The following is an 11785-nucleotide window of genomic DNA, read 5'->3' on the forward strand; positions in this document are numbered from 1 at the left end:
ATTCTTTCTTTTCTCAAATAGTATCATTAGCATGAGACAACGTCTCTCAAAAAGATACACTAGGAGCTTGTCACGTATAAAACAAATCTAGGAATTAAAGTACCATGATATATTAGATGTCAAACACTCATATCTTTTTCTTGAAGAGTAAGATAGCCCAAAACTATGGTTTCATGTCAATGATAATATAATCATATGTGGTTTGATCTTGCTCTAGGATTTTTTTAAGAAAATATGTGTATTGTTGTTTTATGGTTGCTCGAGTCGTACTTCACCAAAGCGCACTGAGTGATAAACCAAATTTCCTAGCAAAGTTCTTTGTCAAGTACTTTATGCCAATATGATACCTGCTAGACAATATATAAGGGATGACTTGCAATAGCCTTGGGTGCCTATCTGAGATAAAATAATTTTTATTCTCTATCTAAATTTGTTGAAGCTTATGATTTGGTGCTTTGACACTCTAAAAATCATGTGTATGACTTTTTGAACTCCTTATCTACAACTATAAATGCTACTAGAAACATCTCACCACAAGGATCAATAAGATAAACCGATAACAATATACCCATGTATTTTTTTTATGAATGTGCCATCTACTATAAGAACTGGAGGACACCCTTTAAAAAAGTCAGCGATGTATAAACGAAATGATAAAAAATACTACTTAAATTTATATCTCTTATCAATCTCAATGATCCCTACCGTTTCTAGGTTTATTGTCATCAAATGATCCAAATATGTAGAAATCATATTGGAGGACTCTTCATATAAGCCATATAGCTATTCATTTGTGTGTTCTTTTACGCCTCATACTTGTTTCTAACTAATCTTTACACTTTCCTATCGATTGTTGTCATTGATGATTTCTCTTGGAGTCATCTTCGAGTTATCATGGAGACATGCGTGAATACCTAAAATCTATATGGAAGACACTTTTTCACTTAAAGGTTGCTTAATGAGCCACCACATATGTGCTCTCTTATCATTCCATAGTCATCCTCATCCAACATGATATATTCATCATCATCATCTAATTCTTCACTAAATATATGATTGTTGCAACCACTAATTGGATATTCTGATGCACAAGCTAAATCAATGATCATCACATTGATCTCTTTGTTTGCTTTCATGTATGCATCATTCTTACATTTTCAAATTTTATAATTATCTATAAAAATAACACTTTCATCATCACAACTACATATCAAACATAAATTACAAAGTCTAACAACTTGTACCTAGTTATTCATCCACTCTAGAAGGTTGGATGCTATCCACATTATTATAGTGAGCATCAATAGCACATGTTTGCTGACGTAGTTTCACATCTTCTGATCTTGTACAAAATTAATTGTTAGTACAAGTTGTTCATTGCATGCACATATGATATTTATATTCTTAATTGGTTGAGACAATTGCATGCCCTTCACGTGCATGTTATGAACATCAATATCGCTAATTGCTTAGGAGAATTGAACGTTCTCCTTAGAATTGAGCTTAACAGATAATGTCAAAGATAAATGCATATTCTCCACACAATTTTCATCATTCTCATTATTGATTCTTCAGTAGATATTTTGTTCATCAAATGTTTCTTGTAAATCACTTCCAATTACTTCTTGTTTAACATTGTCATCTTGTACAATGAAAATAATTAAATAAACATTACTACTACATAACATCAAGTTTACATCATTATCATTCAAAAATTTATCTATATTTGTAGGCTTCCTATATTTAGAGAATAACTATATTGGAGACTCAATAACTCTTCCACATATCCAGTGTTACGAGACTTTAAAGCCATAAATTCTTTAAAAATATTATTTTTTGACACCATTATAGATCTCCAACGAGGGTAATCAATAATACGATAGTATACTTTAACCCTTTATGAGGCCATCATTATTTGCCTACACCAACTACACAACATATTATTTATCAAATAAAAGTAACATATAAGAAAGAGTCATCCATATAGCCTTTATACATTAATTTAAAATAACTGCTTACAACAGTCACTCTAAAAACTAGTCACTTCAACCATAACTCCATTACCCTATTGAATGCAGTACACTAATTGGTTGCTTGTGCCCTAACTTCATTACCCAAAAACAAAACAACCAAATATTAAATAAAAGAGAAGGAAACAAACATAAATCATCCATAACTAAATATAAATATTACAAGACTAACATATATATATATATATATAACCCCAAACATAGTTAGCCCAAAGCTTACAATCTGGTGCTAAATATTAAAGAAAACACATGCAAAAGAAACATAAATCATCGACAACAACCAAACACAAATACTATAAGGGTATTTAAAAAAAAAAATTAAGCATGCAAGAAAACATATGGAACTCACCTTTCAATCTATTACTAGAGTTGACCAGAAGATGGAAAAGTTGACCAAAAGGATGTCACAACCTCGTTGAAATGCTGCAAGATGAATTTCACATGAATTGTTGTAAATGAGAAATGAGAAAGGGTTGGGATTCAAATGAGAAACAAATAAAATTAAAAAATAAAAAGAACCATAATAACTATATTTGAATGAGAAAGCATGTGAAGGTAAAAACATTCACAAAATGAGATTGAGAATGATTTGCAAAGGTCGTACTATATTTGCAGATGTATGTCAAAATTATTTAATTAAAGGAGGTTTCATAGATTTTGGAGACATTTAAAAAATTTATTTGTAAAGGTCGTACTATATTTATGGATGTATATCATGAGTGTTTAGTTAAAGGAGGTTTGTAGATTTTGGAGACATTCACACAAATTATTTGCAAAGGATGAACTATATTTGTGTATGTACGTCAGGAGTATTTAGTTAAAGGAGATTCACAGGTTTTGGGGACATTCACAAACATGATTTGTGATGATAATACTGTATTTATGAACATACATCAAGAGTGTTTAATTAAATGAGGTTTGTAGATTTTGGGTGATATTTATAAAGATGATTTGCGAAGGTCGTACCATATTTACGGACATATGTTGAGAGTGTTTAGTTAAAAAAGGTTCACACATTTTGGACGACATTCACAAACATGAATTGCATAGGTCATACTATATTTGTGGACATATGTCAAGAGTATTTAGTTAAAGAAGGTTCAAACATTTTAGGTGACATTCAAAAAAATGATTTGCAATGTTCATACCATATTTACAAGAAGGCAAAAGTGTCTTAAAAAATCAAGAATCAGATGTTTTGGATATGGATACGATTTTGGTAAAATGAGGAATTTAAGAGAATGTGCCATTTTGCAAGAATAGTATGGTCATTTTCGAAGATAAAAGAAGGGCAGTAACTAGGGTTGTCAACAGGTCAAGCATTTGGGTGTAATTTGTTAGGTTTGGGTTCTGCCGAGTTATGAAAATAAAATTCCAAACCCAGACCCATATAATTTCAAAAGTTTACTTTTACTAAAAATATGTATAAATTAAATACTCAAATCGGATTGGGTATCCAACACAAAATGATAACCCAAACTCGACCTGCAAATTCCTTAGGTCAGCACTTTTTATGCCCATATCCAAAAATTCGGGTTTGGATCGGCCATGCCTTCCTATCAAACCATGACAAGCCTTAGTGAGCACGGGGCTAACTCATTCCTATGGATATTAATATTTTCCTAAACTTGTCTAACTCTTGAATAGTGAATCTCTTTCTTTGTGAGATCTCGTTGTAACTCAACATCGTCCTTACAGCAAAGCCATAACAAGTCACTTTTGTGAAATCTCTTTTGGATGATGTATACCCAAAACCCGGTTTAAACATGGGTTTTGGTGGTAAAACTCGGTTTTGAGTCAAAACCAGGTTTTAGCATCGTTAGGGTGATGCCAAAACTAGTTTCATAACCAGGTTTTGTCAAAAAAATTTAGCCGTGTGAAAAACCCTTCCCCCTAGGTTGAAAACCCAGTTTATGGGTTCATCCCAACTCCCAACAGCCCCTCATATCTTTGGGTGCTTTCTCCCAACCGAGTTCAGTCCGGCCATTTTTTGGTTGGGCACTGGCCAGAAAATTGTTAGGCTGGTACTACTTGACTGGTCTAGGTGACACCATCCCGGTCGGTGGCCGGCCGATAAAATGCTCGTGATTTTTGTTTTGGTTTTTATTTTATTTTTTTTTCAATTTTTTTTCCGGCACCAATCATTTTCGAACTGGTGGGTGGTCAGAAAATGGCCGGATTTCTATTTTCTATTTTTCCTTTTTTTAAGTTTTTTTATATTCCTGCCACCTGATGGCTGCAAAACGGCTAGGATGGTGTCTCCTGCAACGGTGCCACCATCCCCGCAATTTCCTGGCCGTAAAATTGAAAACATTTTTTTATTATCATTATATTTTTAAGTTTTTAATTATAAAAAACCTGAATTTCAGGGCTTTTGTCATCCAATTACGTTAAAAGCCTGGTTTTTGGCAAACCAGGTTTGTCAAAACCAGGTTTTGCCTCGTCATCCAAATGGTCCCTAAATATTTTAAAGAACATACCATGATAAAAAAATAAACGTGAGAACCAATGTATGCAGCGTCAAATGAGAAGTGAGTATTAAAAAAAAAACTACCTTAATGCATGATGCATGTAACAAGAATGAGAGAAAACAATGATGAAAGTACAAAATATATAATAATAAAAGTTACAGTTTTATTTAAATGCAATTTTAAGCTTTTCGATCAAAATATCTATCACGTCAGTTTTATAATAAAAATAATTTTAAAAAATGACATGAAAATTGAATTTTCAACATAAACGGAAGTTCAATTTTAGATTGGAAAAGGAAGGAAGATTCTCATTATAAGTCACATTTTTGCATAATTTGGAAGACTAAAAGTTTGTGTCTCATTTGGATTTGCTATTTATAAACTTTAACTAGCTTTGATATTGTGGATTTGTTTTGTGATCAAGTATATTATAATATGCACTTTATTGTGAACTATATGATTTCTATTATTTGGTTGCGATTGTGTGGAAATTTTTCTTCTATTTATATACTTTCAATGTTTTTTTTAAGCGCTCAAAAACACAAATCTTGGTTTATTCATATGTTTGAAGGTGGAATAATGTTTTTTAATAGCATTGGTGATTGTGGTGATTGTGGTGATTGTGGTGCTTATGGTGGTAATGTTGCATGAGGTGATTTTGAAATTAATGTTGGTGATGCTGCTGTTGATTCTTGCATGATACATCTTGGTGGTGGTGTTTCTTTTTTTGTTTAAATAATAGTGACAGCTCTAACCATCATTAATACTTAACTATTGGTCATGGTTTTCCCCGTTGCAATGAAATCTTTAGTGACAGTTTGTGTCGTCACTATTGGAGGTATTGTGATGGTTTTCATCAACAATAGTGACTGCTCATGTCATGCTTTGAAGCCAAGCTTGGTAATTTGCCAGCTTTTTAGGTTTTTGGAAACTTCTAGTAACTATGCCTTGAAAAGAATACACTAATGTGTTCTCACCATGATATAATTGAAAGAACTTTTTGTAAAATTTATCTATGCAAAACCATTATAGGATATGGCCATCATGTTTGAAGGCACACATTTCTTGTGTTAGTTTTTTAGGGTAAGGGTTGGTCGCTATAGATGCTAACGGTCACCCAAAAGATTGGGGAATCCAAAATGACAGGGAAAGGTCCCACATTTTGACACAGGAAAAGCAAGCCGAAGTAGACCAATTACTTCAGCCCTAGGCCTGACTGTCCTTATTAGCCGGCCCTCTAGTTCGCTATGAGATTTAGACTTTAGTTAAATAAAAGTGGATATTAGTGGCGTTTTTCAAGTCTTAAAGTTTAGACCCAACTTTATAAAGATTAAGGCTGTTGATTTTTAAATCACCATAAGAAAAACCTTTATAGAGATTAAAGGGCATGTTTGGAAGTGAGAAAATGACAGGAAAAGTACAAGAAAGAAAAAGTGGCAACTTTTCCATCGGTTCCAAAACTAAAGAAAAATTCTGAAAGGAAAGTTTTTCTAAAAACTTGGATTTTTTATCAGAAAAATTCTTAGTGAGTGGAGGAATTTTTCATATCAAAAGTTTTTTCTTTTTGCATTACCAGCAACACCTCACCACCTACAAAGTATTTCATTCCATTGGCTGCCACTTTGCTTCCTTCCTCCATCTTTGTCTTCTTTTGGTGTACCTACTTCGATCAGATCTCTCTCTCTCTATGGAACAAGGTCTGATCAATCCCCTCCTTATCTTCCTCTAATAAAGAAAGAGGGAGAGTTTCCAACCCTAATTTTCTTATTACACACAAATAAGCGACGTTTGAAAAAGTTCTCATATCAAAACTTTTCATAGGCAAAATTTTCTTTTCTTATGAGACTTTCTTGCTTCCAAACATGCCTTTAAGCCGTTGATTTTTGAATTGCTACCTGCACATAATTGGTTAGGATGATTCAAATGCCAATGTTCACTAGATGGACCATGTAGATCACATGTATGTAAGGGGTCAGATTTTGATCAAAACAACTTGCATCAATGAGATCCCAAAAAGGAGTAAGACAATCGGGATGACATAAGGGATGTGTGGAACCGAGTTGTGATGCAGAAACTTGTTCAAAGTTTCAGACCACTATAATGCTATAGGTGGGTTCAAAACCCATGTGAATTAACAAACTGCTTGAACAGTAGTAAAACTCCAAGATTGCCCCCTCAGCTAATAAGAAAATGTTCCCAACAATCACACATCGCCTTAACTGTGTGAGTTGGCGTGGTTAAGTGATAAAGTACTCGGGCCACAAAAATACCTAATTCATGTAGCGATTTTCTGTGCAAAACAAAAAAACAGAAAATCACAGAAAATTACTACACGCACTGTGATTTTCTGTATTTTGGTGTGTCCCGAGTGCTTTGTAAAGACTCGGGCCTGATCACTGAATCTGCATTCGTCGAGCCATGTACATATGTATCTCAGTCACCATTCATACCGAGCCCGTTGATCAAAAGAAGAAAAGCATAATCAAGAAAGGAAAAAAAAGGGAATGCCATTCTATATATATGTTTTCCCCAACCCTTAATTTTTATTATCAATCACAAGGTGGGGAAGAAGTAAAATGAAAACATGCATCAAGTCTTTAGAAAGATCTAGACAAAAGCATACCTCTTCACAATATGGTCTCCTCACCCACAAAATAGCCACTCACTAGGACCTGAGCTCTCTAACCTTAATACACTTTAAACCAAAAAATTTCTCTCCAGATTCTCTTCTCATTCCTGACCCCAATAAACATGCAAAAGAGGAAAAAACACTCTCTAGTTTTGAGAGAAGAAATTGATGAAAGGAAGGTCAGTGTTCTCTGTCATGCTCACATCTGAATCATCTGAGAAGCTAGAAGGGTTCCCACCAGTACTGCTGGTAACACAAGAAGAGAGGCTTTCTCCTGAATCCTTGCCAAGAATCCCGGTTGGGTGCAAGGGGAACAGCTGCAGGGTTTCTTGATGGTAACCCGAGTTTGGAGCTGCACCACTCGTACTGTCGATATCACCATCAACGCCAACATCAGAGGTCACGTAGTGTTCCTGATACTTTCTCTTGACATCCATCCTATCTGCTCTGTGCCTCCTCACAGCACCTGGCAGCAGCACCTTCTGATACGGGGCATAGTATCCCATGCCCCCATGCGGTGCATACGACGGGCTGCAAGCAACTGTAGACTCAAAAAGAAATGGGAATGCCATCATCAGCAAATGAGAGAGAAAGAGAGATGACAGTGACAATGCTGAGAACAGTAGGACGTAAGAAACACTGCAGTAACAGTGACAAGGAGGACAAAACAATGAAGGGGAGAGTTCAAGAACCATGTGAAAGAAAAAATATTATAGGAATAGGAGTGCCCATTACTAAAATAGTAGTGGTACAAAAGCAGCACCGAAAAAATTTAAGGATCAATAAACAGATGGAAAGGGCTAGACCCGGGCAGATTTGACAACTCTGATCAAGAAAACCAACCAGAAAAAAAATATCTCACATTAGTTATTAATATGGTAAGTCGGTAGGATAGCAAGCATACATAGAAGAAACGATATATTAAAAGAAAAATAACAGAGCGTACTTGGAGAGTACAGGCAGACAATTCTAGAACATATAAGAGGAAACACCGAGTTCATGTATGTTGCCAACTGCAAAAAAGCATTAAAGAAAAAAAAAAACAGATCATATAAACAATGGCTACACAACAAAATTAGTATTTTTTTTATCAATAGCATGTTTATTAGTTGATTGATTCAACACAAAAAAAAAAGTGAGAGAAAACAAATATTAGTTGGTATTAGATTGGCCTAAAACAACCTTAGTAATCAAAACTACCTCTATTCATTTCTTAAATTTAAGTCGAAAAGCAAAAGAAGTATTGGCAGTTACGTGATTAGCCAACACTGAGAATTGAGAAACACCAATAAATGAAAAAAGTAACATACAAATATCTTCATCTCAAACCATGAAACCTTCTCTATTCAAATTCATAATATACACATTAAAAACATAAGACATTCTCTCTCATGCAACTCATGCACTTCAGTTTCCGACTAGAAAGTGGATAATGTGCTAAGGGAACAGGAAAAGCCAAAAGAAACACAACAAAATAATTCACCATTAGCAGGGGAAGGAACAAGGGGAACCGCAGCATGAAGGAAACGGTTGAAATAGACCACACTCTCCTGCTTCTGCTTCTGCCTCTGCCTTGCCTTGTGGTTTTGGAACCAATAGAAGACGTTCTTGCCTTCTATATGGCCATAAACCCTAAGCCTACTCGTTATCTGTTGTATCTGCTCGGCACTTGGCGTCCTAATCCCTTGCTTGTACAACCCTTCAAGAACACTAATCTGCTCCTTTGTGGGGTTCCATCTAGAACTCACCCCACCTCCTGAAACCTCCCCAACACTGCCGGAAACCACCGTTGCACCACCACCAACCTTGCACTGTTCCATCATAGCACCTTTTTTTTCCTTCGAGAAGAAGAATTGGAACTTGAAAGTATAAAAAACGCAAACACAGACAGAGAGAGGTGAGAGAGTTGGGGTTTGTGGGGAGTCTTATAAGAGTGAGAGGATGACATGCGTGTCGATATGAGCGCCGGACATCGCTGAAAACATGGTGGACGATGGTGTGATAGGCGATAATAATGAGGGAAGCGGCGCAACAGCAGATAGAGAGAGGGGGGGAGGGGCAGGTGTTCTGGTGGTGAGGGAGGGAGGGAGGGCGTTGGAAATTGGAACGTTGGCACGAGCGAAGGTGGGAGGGGAGAGGAAGATGAAGCGGCGACGCAAAGGTGGTGGATGTGGAGTCTTTCTCCTTATTTCCTTTCCTGGCTGATTAGTCCTTCCACATTCGTGAAAATGCCTGTCTCTCTCTCACACGTGTGTATATATATATAGTAGAGCTTAAGTGTTTGGAAACATGCTTAATGGATTTGTTTGCTGTTCGGTTATTTTTTTGGCAGTTTTGACCCCATAAATGTGTTGGGCATGGTTGATTTATGAGGAAACCACACCTGGATCAAGTGTTTTCAATGAAAAAAATGATATTTGGAGCCTAAAAATTTATAAAGATTTTGGACCGTCGATTTTTTGAACTTTATAAAATTCCACCCATTTGTCGGAATTGAACACTTCAAAAACTTATCCCTATAAAATCAAGTACGTAGATCACATCTGTACAGTCAGAATTTAAAAATAAAACAAAAAAACTTGAAAAACCCATCAATCATTGCAAACCAAATGTTGAAGCACCTAAGCTCTCTCTCTCTCTCTCTCTCTCTCTCTCTCTCTCTCTCTCTCTATATATATATATATATATATATATATATAGAGAGAGAGAGAGAGAGAGAGAGAGTCCCTAAAATATGACAACTGAAATTTAAGAACTAAAAATATTGGCATTATCAGTACTTTTCTTGCAAATCTAACCATGTGGATGTCTTTGACATGGTTAATTTGCTAGCAGTCAACCATTGGATCGTGCATTTTCAATGAAAAATATGATTTTTGAATGTTTTAATATTTATAAAGATTACCAATCATTGATTTCAAAGCCTTAAAAAATCTCAATTATGTATCAAAATCTAATGATTTAAGAGCGGGTTCTTATAAAACGACGCATGTAGATCACATCCTTATGGTTAGATTCAAGAGAAAAAGACAAAAATCTATAAAATTGGTGGTTCATACATTAGTTCTTGTATTTTCAGTTCTCATACTCTAGGCTCATATATATATATATATATGTGTGTGTGTGTGTGTGTGTGTGAGAGAGAGAGAGAGAGAGAGAGAGAGAGAGAGAGAGAGAACTAGAATATGAGAACTAAAAATAGGGGCATTTTCAACAAAAAAATTTTTTTGCAAATCCAACCATGTGGATGCGCTTGGCATGGTGAATTTGCTAGGAATCAACCATTGAATCATGTATTTTTGATAAAATGAAGTAATGTAATTTTTGAATGATTAAATATTTATAAAGATTATGAGTCATTGGTTTTAAAACCTTAAAAAATCCTGTTTATGCATGAAAATCGGATGATTCAAGAGCGAGTTCTTATAAATCCAAGCATTTAGATCACATCCTTATGCTTAGATTCAAGAGAGAATAAAAAATCCATGAAAAAAATGGTTCACAATTAGTTATCATATTTCTAGTTCTCGTATTATAGTGATTATATATATATATAATCACTAGAATACAAGAACTGAAAATATGATAATTAATATGTGAACCATGATTTTCATGATCTTTTCATTCTTTTCTCTTGAGTCTAAATGTATGGACTTGATCTACAAGTTTGGTTTTATAATAACATACTCTTGCAACATTTAAATTTGATGCATAAACCATATTGTTTTAAGGCTTTAAAATAAATGGCTTATAATCTTTATAAATATTAGTCACTAGAATATGAAGACTAAAATTTGAGAACTAGAATATGAGAACTAAAAATATGGGCATTTTCAATACTCTTTTGCAAATCCAACCATGTAGATGTGCTTGGCATGGTGAATTTGCTAGGAATCAACCATTGAATAGTGTATTTTTGATGAAAAATGTGATTTTTGAATGATTGAATATTTAAGAACAATACGAGCCATTGATTTTAAAACCTTAAAAAAATCTTGTTTATGCATCAAAATTGGACTATCACATCCAGACAGTTGGATTCAAGAGAAAAGAACAAAAAATCCAAAGAAAATCACAGTTCACACATTAGTTCTCATATTTTGAGATCTCATATATATACATAGTAATGGGTAGTTTTTTGTGCCTACTATCTAGCACTAGTGGATAGGGGGTTTTCATGTTGTTTTTCAAAAATATGACCCCACAACTGTGTTTTTTGCTAGAAAATCAAACTGCGATCATGTTTTTTTGAGAAAAAAGATGCATTTTTAAATATTGAATATTTTTTTAAATTATAAATCATTGATTTTTTAATCTTATAAAAACCTAAGTTGGTGTTAGAATCGAAAAATCTAAAAGTTGATTCCCATAAAATCAGACATGAAGATCATATGGTCAGATTTTAGAAAAAATAGAAACAATCTTTTCAAAATTCGGTAAGCACAAAAAGCCTCAAGCACCTACCCATTACTATATATATATATATATATATATATATATATACATGTATATATATCATGCAATTATTTTTATAAGGATCCACACTTACAACACATAATTTTGATATATGAGTAGGTTTTTATAAGAGTTTGGAAAATTGAAGATCCAAAATCCTTGTAAATATTTTAGACTAAAATTTATTTTTCATAAAAAAA

At 34.2% G+C, this 11785-nt stretch overlaps 1 protein-coding gene across 1 annotated transcript; it reads right to left on the bottom strand.

Annotated features, from left to right (window-relative positions):
- Positions 1-7276: 7276 nt before the first annotated feature.
- LOC149823338 (WUSCHEL-related homeobox 2-like) lies at positions 7277-8950 on the bottom strand. Its single transcript, XM_090019925.1, has 4 exons — positions 8614-8950; positions 8385-8398; positions 8077-8143; positions 7277-7671 (listed from the first exon to the last, which is right to left on the bottom strand). Exons 1-4 carry the CDS (start codon positions 8948-8950, stop codon positions 7277-7279), a joined length of 813 nt encoding a protein of 270 aa, XP_089876051.1.
- Between the last annotated feature and the right edge of the window lie 2835 nt (positions 8951-11785).

Source organism: Nuphar pumila, chromosome 10 (genome assembly GCF_984573655.1).
Source record: "Nuphar pumila chromosome 10, dmNupPumi1.hap1.1, whole genome shotgun sequence".
In the NCBI taxonomy this organism is placed as follows: Eukaryota; Viridiplantae; Streptophyta; class Magnoliopsida; order Nymphaeales; family Nymphaeaceae; genus Nuphar; species Nuphar pumila.